The 14,961-nt window shown below is 44.0% G+C and overlaps 1 protein-coding gene across 7 annotated transcripts in view; it reads left to right on the top strand.

The window, feature by feature from the left end:
• The window catches only part of MATN2 (matrilin 2), a 146,264-nt gene that overhangs the window by 122,865 nt on the left and 8,438 nt on the right, over positions 1–14,961 (top strand). For 5 of the 7 annotated variants that reach the window (XM_025450144.3, XM_035717338.2, XM_035717414.2 and 2 more), the window contains 4 exons: positions 5,778–5,900; positions 7,176–7,298; positions 9,522–9,644; positions 12,818–13,231. In XM_025450144.3, the coding sequence (XP_025305929.2) occupies positions 5,778–5,900; positions 7,176–7,298; positions 9,522–9,644; positions 12,818–13,231 (783 nt within the window). The remainder of the gene's footprint in view (positions 1–5,777; positions 5,901–7,175; positions 7,299–9,521; positions 9,645–12,817; positions 13,232–14,961) is intronic. The other 2 variants (XM_049093277.1, XM_049093278.1) reach the window with 2 other exon arrangements.

A 14,961-nucleotide genomic window follows, 5' to 3' on the forward strand; every position in this document is an offset into this window, starting at 1 on the left:
TGAGCTGAGGTCAGATGATCAACCAACCGAGCCACCTGGTATCCCTGCATATCACATGCAGCTGTTGATCTTGGGGTCATGAGTTCAAGCCCCATGTTAGGTATAAAGATAACTTAAATATAAAATCTTTAGGGATCCCTGGGTGGCAGCAGCGGTTTGGCGCCTGCCTTTGGCCCAGGGCGCGATCCTGGAGACCCAGGATCGAATCCCACGTCGGGCTCCCGGTGCATGGAGCCTGCTTCTCCCTCTGCCTGTGTCTCTGCCTCTCTCTCTCTCTCTGTGACTATCATAAGTAAATAAATAAATAAAAAAAAAAAAAAAAAAAAAAAAAAGACCTGAGCTGAGATAGAGTCAGATGCTTAACTGACCAAGCCACTCAGGTGCTCCCTCAATAAAATCTTTAATAAAATAAAAAAATAAAACCTCTGCACACAACCCCTGGGAGGAGGGTCTGGTTACCCTTAATTTTCAGAGTAAGAAACTGAGGAAATGTTTCCTTTTACTCACCAGGCATTACAGGGGGCACTGGGAGCTGCAGGAGGGAAGGGCGGGCACAGTGAATGTGTGGTCTCCTGATCAGAGCGCACGTGAGCACAGTCCAGGGAGGACACAGGTGAAGACCCAGACTAACACGTGACTTCCTGTTCAGTGACAGGGTGCTATTACCAGAGGGGCCGATGCCTACTGCTTTGAGGCCCCATGTGGGGAGGCCTGGGAAGACCTCAGGAAATGGGAGGTGGATAGGGAGGAAGGAAAGGCAGGGGAATGGCTGTGCAGACCATGATGGTGGGAGGGCCCCTGGCTTGGTGCTGAGGGGCTCACTGCAAGACAGTGCCTAGCAGTGGGAGGATGTAAGAGTGGGCCAGGAGAGGCTGGGGGGATTCTGGGTCCTTTTCAGGACCTAAAGCAGAGCAAGGGAGTGATGTGAAAATACTTGCATTTTGGAAAGAGGACTTAGGACGAGGGAAGGGAATGGACTGGAGGGGGTAAAAGAGAGTGTGGAAATCAGTAGATGATGCAACAGCTCAAAAGAAAGACAGTGGTGTTTGGTTCTTGATGGTAAAGGTGCAGAGTAATCTAGACACATGAGAAGGTCTCTGAACGTAAGGTCTGTGTCCACCACCAGCGTCTCACCCCTGGTAGTTTATATTGGAATCAACTGTGGGCTTTTTTTTTTTTTTTAAAGATTTTATTTATTCATTAGAGAGAGAAAGAGCAGCGGCAGAGGGACAGGGAGAAGCAGACTTTCCTCTGAGCAGAGAGCCCAACTATAGGCTTGATCCCAGGACTCCAGGATCATGAGCTGAGTGGAAGACTGATGCTTAACTGACAGAGCCACCCAGGTGCCCCACCTGTGGGGCTTTTAAAACATCCAGACACCCAGGCAGCATTCTATACCCCCTGAAGCCGAGACTGTCTTACACTGATATGACTTCATTAGAGGACAACTTGGAAATATTTATCAGCTGTTAAATGTTCATACCTTTTAACTAGGCATTTCTGCTCCTGGATATTTATCTTCAGATATGCCTTTACATTGTGCCCATTACAATATTAGAACACTAGGCACCACCTAAATGCCCATCCAATAAAACACTGACTAAAATGATGGTGCAGGTTTAAAAGTAAGGATGTAGAGAGTCAAAGGTGAGAGAGAGGCAAATGTTTCATTCTAAATCGTTTGTTCTCCATAAGAATTTTTATTTAAATTTTAACATTTTTAGAATAGGTAGTGGGCTGGGGCACCAAGATGGCTCTGTCGGTTAATTGTCTGACTCTTGATTTCAGCTCAGGTCATGATCTCAGCATCGTGAAACTGAGCCGAATTGGGCCCTGCACTGGGTGTGGAGCCTGCTTCAGATTCTCTCTTTCCCCCTCCCTCTGCCCCTCCTCATACTGTGTGCACATGCTCTCCCGCAATCTCTCTCTCTCTCTCTCAAAAAAAAAAAAAAAAAAAAAGAAAAAGAAAAAGAAAAGAAAAGAAAAGAAGTGAAGGGTTAAATGGTCTAAGAATCAAAGCAGTATGAAAAGACACATTGAGAAGCTTTACTCCCCCTTTTGCCCTCCCATCCCATTCCCCACCTCCCTTCCTATCAGCAGGGCGTGGAGCTAGCCTCCAAGGTGGCCACCAGTGTTCCCATCTGCTGGTATTCAAACGAACGCTTGTGTGGTCCTCTCCTTCGCTGTTGGTCTGTGTGAACCATGGTCTGTCACTTTTCAAATTAAATTATAAAGGAGATTGTGGCTGCCATCTCGAGTGCTCTTTCTCATTTCTTGGACCATTTGCTCTCAGAGAAGCCATTTTATAAGCTGCCCTGTGGAGAGACCCACATGCTGAGGAACCTGAGCCTCCTCCCACTAATCGCCAGTGAGGAACAGAGCGAGGCTTGCCAATAAAGATGTGAGTGAGCTCGGAAGCCCCTCCTGTTGCTCCAGCCCACATCTTCAGTGCAGGTCTTGAGAGTTCCTGAGTTAGAACTACCCGGCTAAGCCACTCCTGGATTCCAGACCCCCAGAAACTATGTGAGACAGTAAATGTTGTTTTAAGTGGCTAGGTTTGGGGGTAACTTGTTACACAGCAACAGACAAATAATACACTATATTCACTAGTTTATTCTTTATCCTTCATGTTTATTTATGTGAAGAAAAGCAAATATAAATATACATGTTTATTTCCTCCATTTTCTTACCCACACACACAAATGGTGTACTATATATACCCCATTCTGTGCCACTTTTTCCCCTTCACTCAATGATATTTTTGGAGATTTTATATCATTACATAGAACACATTCTCATTCTTTTTACAGCTGCTTAACTCCCTTATTGCTGGACATTTGGATTGTTTCCCACTTTTCATTATTACAAACAATGCTGCCATAAATAGCTTGAAAGTACATCCCCTCATATGGTACCAGGGTATCTGTAGAAGAGAATTCCAGAAGTGAAGTTTCTAGGTCAAAGGTATATTTTCTAACTTTGGCAGATACCCCACCTTAGGGGGAATATTTAATATTTTTGAATTTTGAATCATGTGCCTGTTCTGTCTTTTAAAAAAGTCTAATGCTCATGTGAGGTGGAGAATTCCCACTGCTCTAGTCTCCACCAATTAGCTGCTCTGAGGGGACAAGGAGGAAAAAGGTTAAAAATCCAAACTTGCCATGTGCTTTAAAAGCATGCACCCAATAAGATTTCAAACAGCTGCTAATGTGAACACTGAGGAGAGCTCAGAAACTGAGCTGGGAACTCCTGTGATGGTCTGTGGCCAAGGGTGACGTGGACAGTGGCTTTGGGCTCAGATAAAGGAAGGCCGCCCCCATCTGCTCCGTGCAGATGCAGACCACCATGGCTCAGGGGCCGTATGGAAAGACTCAGCTACTCTTCACGATGAAAGCCTGACATGGAGCCAAGAAGACAGGACAGGGCATGGGGAGAAACTCCAGAAAGAAGGGGTGTGCTGGGGATGTTAGCAGGGACAGGTATCTGTCTGGATTATGGCTTCACAAGGCTGGCCTGAAAGAGTTATTGCTGTTTTATGTTGGAAAATGGAGTATTCTTAATATAAATTCACAGGAAAAAAATGCTCACCTCCACAGCCAGCCAGCTGTGTGTATTGTGGATCACTCAATTGTATTTCCACTCAACACTACGTGAAGAACTACCCCCAAGCCGCTGGGGAATGTTGTGCGTTAATAATGAGTCTAGATTGTGCCCAGAGAAATAAGTCATGTTCAGAGCAAACAACACAGTCCAACTCTGCTTTGACTCTCTTCTGCAGTTATAATTTTGGTTAACATAATATTTTCCCATTGTTCAAAGATTTTGGCAGCACTTCTGCCCAAAAGAAGACAGGCAAAATTCCCTTCATGTTTGAAAGCTTACTTTATGATATAGCAATGCTATGTAGTTGGGGAAAACATGGGATTTATTATCAGAAGATTACATTTTGAGCCTAGTGCTATCACATATTAGCAATTGATCTTGGCGAGCCATTAATCTTCCCAAACCTTAGTCTCCTGGTTGGTAAGTGAGACTAAGAACAGTTGCCTCCACTACCCCACAGGGTGGTTCTCAGGACTCCCCTCCAACAAGAAGTACTGCAAAAATGCCTTAAAAATAAGTGTATGGTCCGCTTGATTATACCAGTGATTATGTACTTGAGAGCCTTTATCTTCTGACTTCAATGGCTATCCATTGGAAGATTCTTCTCGATCTGAAATGATTGAGTTGACTCCCAGAATTGTGTATCATTCTTTTTTTTTAAAAAGATTAATTTAATTTATTTATTTATGATAGTCACACACACACACACAGAGAGAGAGAGAGAGGCAGAGACATATGCAGAGGGAGAAGCAGGCTCCATGCACCAGGAGCCTGACGTGGGATTCGATCCCGGGTCTCCAGGATCGCGCCCTGGGCCAAAGGCAGGCGCTAAACTGCTGCGCCACCCAGGGATCCCGTGTATCATTCTTATAAGAAGTCATTTCCCACATTGTGCTCAGTATCAGGCTTTTAAAATATCAGCTTAGTTTTCTCAGATTCACAAACAGAAGCTGCCCCGGCCCTGTGGATGGCAAAGCCATTCTTTTTACTCTACAGCCTCCGTCATCCGTGACTCTTCTCTCATATCCATATGAGGATGGCCTCTTCGTATCAAGCCATCAGCAAAGCTTGTGGGCTCTACCTTCAGCATACAGCCAACAGTGTGACCGTGTGTCACCATGCTGGTCGGGGTGGCCTCCATTCTCCCTCCTCACCCACCACATCATGTATGCCTTTTACAACAAAGACGGTTCATGCCACCCACTTCTCAAGACCCTCCAGTGACCCTTTCTCATTCAGATTCCACTGCTGCCTGTGAATCCTAGATGGTCTCCCCTGTGGGCCTCACTGACATCATCCCCTGCCGGGCTCAGATGGCCTGGGTCATGCCTGGCTCTTGGCCTTTCCTGAAACATGCCACACACACTCCTACCTCTGTGATTTGCAAATGCTGTTCTTTGCTGAGAGTGCTGTTCTAACCAAATACCACACATTCACTCATCTTGTCAGGGCTCTGCTCAGTGGCACCATATCTTCCTGCAGCATGTAACATAACATGCCCTCCCCAGCCCAGGGAACATCATCTCTCCCCTATCCTGCTTTGCTTCACAGCACCTTTTGCATCTGATAAATATATATATATATATAAATATAAATATAAATATATATATATATATATATATATATCTGTCCATTGTTTGTCTTCCCCCTTCCTCTCTCCCTCACCTGCTGCCCAATGTAAGCTTCACAAAAGCAAAACTGTCTTACTCATTGTTAAATCCCCAGAGCCTAGAAGAGTACCTGACTCAGAGTAGGAACACATGAAATAGTTGACGACTGGATAAATAAATGGAGAACAGATTACCTAAGTGTGACACATACATACATACATAAGTAGATAGGTGGAGAAGTTGATATTACAGCTAGATTATAGCCAATAAAGAGTAACTTATTTTTTAATATTTATAGGCCATCTGTCTCTCTTATATATTATCTTTCATGTCTTTTGTTCATTTTCCCTATGGAAATGATTTTATCTTATGTACTCTTTATGAAGAATTTTTGCTCATAGACATATTTTCTGTTTTGAAATGTGCATTGTGGGATAAGACACTGCTTTAAGATATCTAAAATGTCTTTTAAGATTGAGTAAGTCACTAAAAAAACAGATGAAATTAAGTCACTGATGTATGAACCATTTCCTTCTGTTTTATTAATTCCAATTGGATTCCCAGAATTGGACTCCTGTGCTGTGGGAGACCATGACTGTGAACATTCATGTGTAAGCAGTGGAGACTCTTTTGTGTGCCAGTGCTTTAAAGGGTATATACTCCGTGAAGATGGGAAAACCTGCAGAAGTAAGTTTTTACTGGAGTTGTCTCACATTACTGTGTCTGATTTTTGCATAAATTCTACTATCCTGATCTCTGTTTAAATCAGCTACTCTCAAAAGCCAATGCCCCACGATGATTCAGTATAATGTGGGATCCTGGATGACATCAGAAAAATGACATCAGGTTAAAAACTAAGGAAATGTAAATAAACCTTCCATGTTAGTTGGTGTTAATGTATCAATATTGGTCCATTGATTGTAACAAATGTATCACACTAATATAAGTTGCTAATACTAGTGGAAACTGGGTTTGGTGTTTTAGGAACTCTGCGCTATCTCCTCCATCTTTCTGTAAATCTAAAACTGTTCTAAAAAATAAACTCTGTTGAAAGAAAACACAAACAAGCAAAGAAATGGACAATGAAAAAAACGTAGTGCTTAGGACTACAAGAGAAGTTGCTCATTTTATGCCCTGTGGCAAGAAACAAGATCTAGCAGCTTCTAGCCCTGCCATTTATTAGCTGGGCAAGTTGTTTCACTTCTCTGAGCCTCTGTTGTTGCTGGTAGCACAAATCTCTCAAAGAGACCACCGTATGATGAGTCCATTCTTCTGTTTCAGAAAGCAAAGCCTCTTAGATAGGGCCAAGATGCATCTGGTTAATCAAAGGGAAGTATATAACCCTGAGCAAATGGTTTTCATCCCTATCGGTCATCTTTCCCTCAAGTTTCTCAAAGCACTTTGCAAAGAACAACTCATATGTGACATGTTTGAAGAAGAGATAGGTAATTGGAATTATTGCTCTCATTTTCCAGACAGATAGGAAAGGTAAGGCTCCAAGAGGTTAAGTGATTCTCCAAAGCCATGTGTCAGGGACAAAGCCAAAATTAAATTTCAGTACCACTAATCTAAACTGAGTTTTAATCTTCTAAGTAACCATATCATACCAGTAATGTTCCTTTTGCTATTAGAAACTGAATCTACAGAAAGCCAATGACTGACTGATTCCTTTTGCTATTAGAAACTGAATCTACAGAAAGCCAATGACTGACTGATTGCATTTAATGAGATATTGAAGTAGGTGCTGGTTAGTAGTGCTGCAGATGATAATGAGGAAGTTTGAAGAGTTAGCCTAAATTAGAGCCGTTGAACTTCATCCTCAATTTTTACTTTGCTCCCATGGATCACTGAGCAAAAGGGGGCCTGGAGCACCTGGTGGCTGAGATGGATGGATCTTCCAAGGTGAAGCCCGGGGAAATTTTATGTTGGTAAAATTGTGTTAACTTGCTCCCCTGCCCTCAGGGAAAGGTGTCTGCCAATCAGTAAACCATGGCTGTGAGCATATTTGTGTGAACAGTGATGAGTCGTACATCTGCAAGTGCCGGGAAGGATTCAGGCTTGCTGAAGATGGGAAGCGCTGCAGAAGTAAGTGGTCTCCAGGTAGAGATGAACTCTTCTGTCTGCTGGACTGGAAAGTTATATAACTTCATTTAATATTTAAAATCTTCCCTTATGAGCAATGTTACAGTTACAAGTTCCTGCCATAGGTGCTCTGAGAGTGTTTGCTATCGATCCTTATAGGATACCCTTAGTTTTTCAGGACTTTCTCAGTCAGGGTCCTGAGTTGTCAGGCTCTTTGTGTCTCCATTTCTTCCAGTTGCTGGCCCTTCCATGACTACTGTGTGGATGCCCACAGCCTCCCACAGAGCCTGGCTAATCATTGGACAGACTTAGAATCTCTGCCAGCAATTATCATGAGGATCACAGGATAATTACAGCGCTTTTGCTTCTCACAAGACCTTAGAAATAAGGGAAGGGGACTAAGGGCTTTTTCTGTGGGTTTTATTTATCCATTTTCTCTATCATTTGCTTCTATAGGTCACTCAGAACAGATTCTGAGAGTACTTAGAAGGTATATTAATCAGTTTCCCTAGAGAAATAGAACCTGACAGGATGTAGGTGTGTGTGCCTATAGACAGGGATGGAGAGAGAGAGAGAGAGAGAGAGAGAGAAAATCCACTATCTGCAGGGCAGGCCAGCAGGCTGGAGACCCAGGAGAAGCTGGTGCAGCTCCTTTCCAAAAGTAGTCTGTAAGCAGAATTCCTTCTTCCTCAGGTGGTGGTGGGGGCTTCAGTCTTCTTTCTCAGAAGGTCTTCAACTGATTGGAGGAAGCCGACTCTATGGAGTGTACTCTACTCAAAGTCTAATGATTGAAATGTTAATCTCATCTAAAAAAATACTTTCACAGCAGTATCTAGACTGGTGTTTCATGGGCACAATAGCCTGGGCAAGGTGACATAAAATGAACTATCACAGCACAGAAAAAGAGAGCGAGAGAGAGAGAGAGAGAGAGAGAGCACACATGAGCTTGGTGAAGTGGTCACTAGAAGAGCACAGGGCAAGGATTTTTCTCCACTGTGAGATTCGGAGCTGCTAGTCCCTATGAGGTGGGGGTTTGAAACTGTCTCCTTGCTTTAGTGGCACTCTGCTCCAGTGGGCAGGACGGGTCTTTTTTAGTTTAGGCAAAATCAATTCACTAGCTTCTGAAGTTGATTTGGGGGAATTTCCTCGCAGACTCCTTTGAGGTAACTTGGGACCTCCTGCATGTCAACAAAGCCAGGTTAAGAGGAGCTCACTGTCCTCATTCCTCCACTGGGAAGAGGGGCTCCTACCTTGAACGAGATTTTCTTTTTGAACAGTGGACTCCCGGGATGCCAACAGGGCCCTGGCCTGACTTTGCAGATCTCCCCACACCATCCTGTTTTGCCTTCACACTGCAGTGTTCTCTCTGTGGAGACCATGTCTGCAGTTCTGCCCATTGTCTCTGCCCAAGCTGTTGATGATTTTATTTCTATGAATGCAAGTGTACACACATGCACCATTTATTCATGCAACATATTCTTTGCTTAGTAAATTGGGCTGTTGTATACCACGCCCAACGTCCACTTCTGGAATTTGATCACTATATCAAATATCACCATTCCCACTTCTAGGGAGATCTGTAGTTACCAATGCCAACTTTATAGGAAACTCCTCCTTCTTGGGGGCTAATGACAGAGAAGAGCTATATAGGCTTTCATGTGACGGAGGAGGAGCACATGGGAAACACGTGTCTCAGCTGTGCCATCAACTTGCTGCAAGACCTCAGGTGACTCTGTGACATGTTTTGAGTTTCTTCATGTATACACTGGGTATAATTATTCCTGCTTTTGTCTTCTTACAGAATGTTGTGAAGATTAGAGGGCTGTAACTACTCTGAAGCATTTAAAGTACCTCACACATGAGAAACGTTCATTAATTAAAACTATAGTGTTTGGGATGTCTATGGGAAAAAAAATCAGTAGTTTGGGAAAGTCAAAACCCAAAGCAACATTAAATAATTCTAAAAATTAATAAGAAATACAGGATACCCAATCACCCATCTAACCATTCAGACCTGTGGGGGCTGGGGCTTTCTGAGAAGAGCTTCTCCCTTCCCACGCCCTATCCTGAGTATTAGAATGAAAAAAGGGCATATTATAGAGGAAGTTTAAACAGAAATGGTTTTTATAAAAATGGATTACTTCTGTGATCGTGACCTGATGTGACCATACAGTCTAGCTCATTCCTGCATGGATGAGGTTGCTCAACTCCCTACATTTCCCTCAGGGAAGGATGTCTGCAAATCGACCTACCACGGCTGTGAACACATTTGTGTTAATCATGGCAACTCCTACATCTGCAAATGCTCAGAGGGATTTGTTCTAGCTGAGGATGGAAAACGGTGCAAGAGTAAGTGATCTGAACTTGACTTTCTGCTTTAATTTGGTTTGGGAGCAATTGCTCTTTGGAATATTTTCAGGAAACAAATCCTTCACCTCTGCTTCTCCCATAATGGAGCTTAACTGAGGCACCTATGGAAAAACTTTTGGTTTTAATTGACAGTAAATTTGCTATCATCCAAAAGGCTGGAGTGATCTGAGGCTGAATGAGCATATCTAGATGAGAGATGTAAGATTTGTCCTCTGCTCTGTGCTGGGGAATTACATTCTGGGCTAAAATGAAGAGGAAGATAAAAAGAAAGAGAAAGATAGATCTAAGTTTAAACATTTAAAAAAGCCCTCTAAAGTAGCAGGAAAAAAAAGGAAAATTATTTTGTGAGCTCAGAGTAGAGAAGACCTTTCTAAACATGACATGAAACATACAAACCATTTTTTAAAAGAAAATGCATAGTGAGAGATTAAAACTGATATCTTTTTTTAAAACCTATTATCAGATCAAAAAGGTTGATGACTCCTCATGTTGACAAAGGTATATCGTAATGGCAGTTATAAACTTATCACTGTGTGTCTGAATCAGTACAACCATTAGAGAGCAGTTTGGTAATATTTTAAAGGCAGTTCCACTTCTATTTGTATTAGATAAATAGACATGCACACACATACATACATATACATATGTCCTTTTGTAGTGTTTAAATTCTGTTCCATGTGAATGCATTATTTTTTAGAAAAAAAATATTTTTAAAAAAAGGTAAGGACAAGCAAGATTTAGGAGGCAGCTTATACTTAGTACTTGTACTTAGGAAGTTCAGTACTATGTCAAGTGAAAAATAAAGGAAGAAACTGGGGAACTTTGTAGAAAAAGACTTGAGGAACCATTCCAATACCAAAGTGACAGTTACTTCTTTTGTGATTTATATGACACCCACAGGGAAAGAAAGAACAGTGGTCAGAAGCTATAGCTCAGCATGAGGACAAAGACACTGTCAGGGAAGCTGCGTGATTAGTTAAGATCATGAACTTTGGGTCAGACAGACCTGGACTTCAACCCCTATTCCTACTACCTGTGTGACCTTAGACAAATTATTTAACTTTTCTGAGTCTCAGTTTCTTCATCTATAATATGAGGAATAAACTTCAATAAAAAATATATATAATACGAAGAATAATGCTTCACAGAATCGCCATGAGTAATAAAGATCATGTATTTAAAGGTGCTTAGCCCAATGCTGGCACATACTAACTGCTCGAAAAATAATAGCTATTGTAATCATCCACAGCAGAGATGTCCAGAGGTGGGGGCGTTAATGGCGAGATGATCTCTCCATCATGAGAGGTGTTCAGATCCAGGCTGAATGGTTACTGGGTAGGGCTATCCTAAAGATGTAAGCAACAAGAGGGCTGTACTGGTCTTGTCTTTAAAGATCTTTAAGGTCTTGTCCAACCCTGGAATTCTGAAACTCTGTGAAAATTAAATTCTGAAGGCAAATCACTGCTCCATTGCAATCTCCTTAACTATGAAAGGAAAATGCTCAAATATGGTTGTAGCGACCCTCCTGCAAACAAGTAGCCAACCAAGGAGCCATCATTCTTCCTGGATCAGAGAGCACAAATCTGGGACTTCTTGCCCTTATGTTCTTCCCCTTTATCCAGCATTCTTACTTCCTGGAGAAGCCTTTTGTGCCTTTTGATGCATAGAGGCTGCAAGTACTGATTTTGTTCTGTAAGAAAAGAGTGTGTGGGGAAGACGACAAAAGAGACCTGCTCCTGGAAAATTATTCCAGTATTTCTACAATCTGCTGGAGAGCCATGTGCAGGCCGCCTGAGAGTCTTTTGTTGTTGTTGCTGATTCAAGAATAGGCTGTGAATGTAAATGAAGCCCTGAATTGGCCTTTTCTTCTTTCACTAATAAATGGTCAATAAGTTGAATAATAGGGATAAGCACTTAATGGGAAAAGAGAAGAATTCAACCCCCTAACCACACACACACACACACACACACACACACACACTAGCATATTATTTGGAGGCCACACACAGAAATAATTTTGCTTTTGTGTGTCCTTACTTGCTTATATTGTTGTGCTCGACTTCCAAATATTAGACAACTGCTTGATATGTGAAAGACAATGTTATAGTACATACTGTAGATCGTTTGAAGTGAGATCATTCATTTGGGATTTATGCAGCTCTAAATAACAAAAAGTCTGTCCATACCCAGATTCCCAGATTGCTTAAATATTCGCATAGAGCTTTCCTTTCGACCATTTGACTTGCCTGAAGAGCTTCCATACAGATAAAGAATTCACAGTGATGATTCATTTCTAAGCTTCAATGAGTTGATAGGGTAGTTACAGGTATGCTACCCCAACACCACCACCTCCTTCATTTATTCTGTCAACAAGCATTTACTGAACAACTATTGTGTGCCAGGAATGGGGGTACAGAAGTGAATAAGACATGGAACTTGCTGAGGAGGAACTGGCAGACCAGAGAGGCTGACACGTAATCAGGTAGCCAGTGTGCCATGTGGAGTACCGTACCGACTACACTGGACTGGAAACAACTTCATGTCAGGGATTTTGCCTTGGTCACTATTGCAATCCCACTGTGCCCGCTGCCTTGTGTGAAGTAGGTACTCAAGAAGCAAATTTTTGTTGAATAAATTAGTAGTTGCTAGGAGTACAGAGAATAACTAATCCAAGCGGCGTTACTAGGAAGGCTCTCTGGGAGAGATGACAGCTGAGCTGATTTAAGAATTTCCTGCTCTGCTCTGTGTCAGAATGCCAGCACTGGGGTAATGTCACCCTCCTGGAGTAGAGCTGCAGGAATCTGTGGGTGCTGTCAGACCCTACAGTGTACTCTACACACAGTCCCTCCCAGACTTGGCTGTCAGTGACACAGAGTACAGTGTGGACCTAGTTTCCCTGACAGTTTGTGTCACTCTGGTGGGTGATTTTGTTTGTGAAAAATGCTATTTTTATCAATTGAACAAGCCACTGAGAAAGGCAAATGTGAAAATTACTGTGGCTTGTGACTCTCCCCACCCCTCACGGAGTCCTGTGTATTACCTAAGGAAAGGGGCCTCTCCAGAGGGCTCTGCCTCCAGCTGGAGCCTGCTTTTCTTGTACTCTGCCTGCGTCGTGATCACGTAACCATCTCCACTTTCTTTTCCTTCCTGAGGATGCACTGAAGGCCCGCTTGACCTGGTCTTTGTGATCGATGGGTCCAAGAGCCTCGGGGAAGAGAATTTCGAGATTGTGAAGCAGTTCGTCGCGGGCATTATAGATTCCTTGGCGGTTTCCCCCAAAGCCGCCCGAGTGGGGCTGCTGCAGTACTCCACGCAGGTCCGCACGGAGTTCACCCTGGGAGACTTCAGCTCGGCCAGAGACATGAAAAAAGCCGTGGCCCACATGAAGTACATGGGCAAGGGCTCTATGACGGGGCTGGCCCTGAAACACATGTTTGAGAGAAGTTTTAACCCAGTGGAAGGGGCCAGACCCGTGTCCCCCGGGGTGTCCAGAGTGGCCATCGTGTTCACGGACGGCCGGGCCCAGGACGACGTCTCCGCGTGGGCCCGCAGAGCCCGGGCCGGCGGTAAGAAGGGGCGGGCGGGCGCCGGGTTCCAGAGATGCTCCGCGGGGTCGGGCGCTGCGCGGGGTCCCAGCTGGGGAGCGGCCGCCTGCGGAGCCCCCCCCCCCCCGCCCCGGGGCATCCCGGGCGCGGCCGTGAGTCCTCCCCGCCCGGCAGGGCCCAAGCACCGCCGCTCGCTCTCGCCCTCGATGCCCCGAGGAGGCCGGTGCAGGGAGAGTCCTGCTCCGAGGGGCTTTCACCGATGGCGTTTTCTTTCTTAAACTAGTGCCTCAGGTGAACCCTCGGAAAGCACAACAGCCTTACGATAGCGAATGCCCTTGTGCTTGTAGGAGGCCAAGGCTAGCTTTTGAGAAAATCAAAACGCTGGAAGACATTATGACTAGGTTCTTCCTCCAGAAAGCAAAGCCTCTTCGAGCTTTCCTGACTCGTGTGTCGTGGTGGAGGGGGGACCTGGGAGTTACTTTAGTTGTGCATAGATGTAAAGTGCGACAGAGGAAAGTGGACCTCAGAAAAGGAAACCCAGGGACGCCCCGGGGGCTCAGCGGTGGAGCGGCTGCCTTGGGCCCAGGGCGTGATCCCACGGTGCCGGGATCGAGTCCCGCATGGGCCTCCCTGCATGGAGTCTGCTTCTCCTCCCTCTGCCTCTGTCTCTGCCTCTCTCTGTGTGTCTCTTGTGAATAAATAAATAAAATCTTTAAAAAGGGAGGGGGAGAAACCCAAAAGTCAGGATAGCTGGTAGAGCTAGAGTAAGGCAAAGTGACTGGATTTCTTGGGGAAATGAGAAAATTTGAGGTTTTAAAGCAGTTTGCTTGAAAGCTGCTTTTCAAGAATTGTGGAGGGCACATTGCTCTAGCGAGTCCTATAAGGAGGGGAACGGTGTACCGACAGGGCTTCGTCTCGGAGGTGATGCACCCAGTACCTAGACCAGGCCTGGCACATAGTAACTGTGACTAATACTTGCTGAGTAGATGAACAAGGACAGTGAAGTCCATTCCTCTTCACAGAAAGGCTGGCGCACTCTGACACTCTTTGTGAAGGCAGCTATTTTATTGGGATTGTGTACCTCACACTGACTTCTTTTTCTCTAGCCCAATAGAATAGTAGCCATGAAAAGTGTCCTGTTGTGAACCCTCTGAATGGACTGTAAAGCTGGCTGCTCAGACCCTGTTCCTCTGCTTTCCTAACTTGAGAACTCAGATCAAACCCATGAACCCCTCCAGCCTGCATTTTTAAAGTGTACTGAGGGAAATATCTTGTCTCCAAAGACCATGGTTATCCCTTTTATGTGTCTCATTGAGATCAGCCTACCTTACTCTTTTGCCTACTCAGATCCCCACCAATCACCCAAGGGCAGATCGTATGAGAAACTGTTATTTATTTGGTTCTAAAGTCAACAGAATTTGCTAAAGTGACATCCTCTGGATGAATTTAATTACTCCTATGCCTAGCTAATATTTTTTTCAAAAGATAAAATAGTAGTTATCCTTTTTAGGAAGTTTGTATCAAGTCACTGGGTTCCCAAATATGTTGAACTTGCCTATTCATCCAACACAGACTTACAGCAAGGCATAATTCTTGCCCCTTGGCTTAAGGAGCCATTTGTGTGTGTGTGTGTGTGTGTGTGTGTGTGTGTGTGTGTGTGTGTGTGTGTTTTAATTCAGCCTAATGAATTAGCCAGAACAAGATATCAGTCCTAAGAAATGTTGAAAATGGGAGTGAATTTAAGTTCTTAC

Source organism: Canis lupus, chromosome 13 (assembly GCF_003254725.2).
Source record: "Canis lupus dingo isolate Sandy chromosome 13, ASM325472v2, whole genome shotgun sequence".
Classification (NCBI taxonomy): Eukaryota; Metazoa; Chordata; class Mammalia; order Carnivora; family Canidae; genus Canis; species Canis lupus.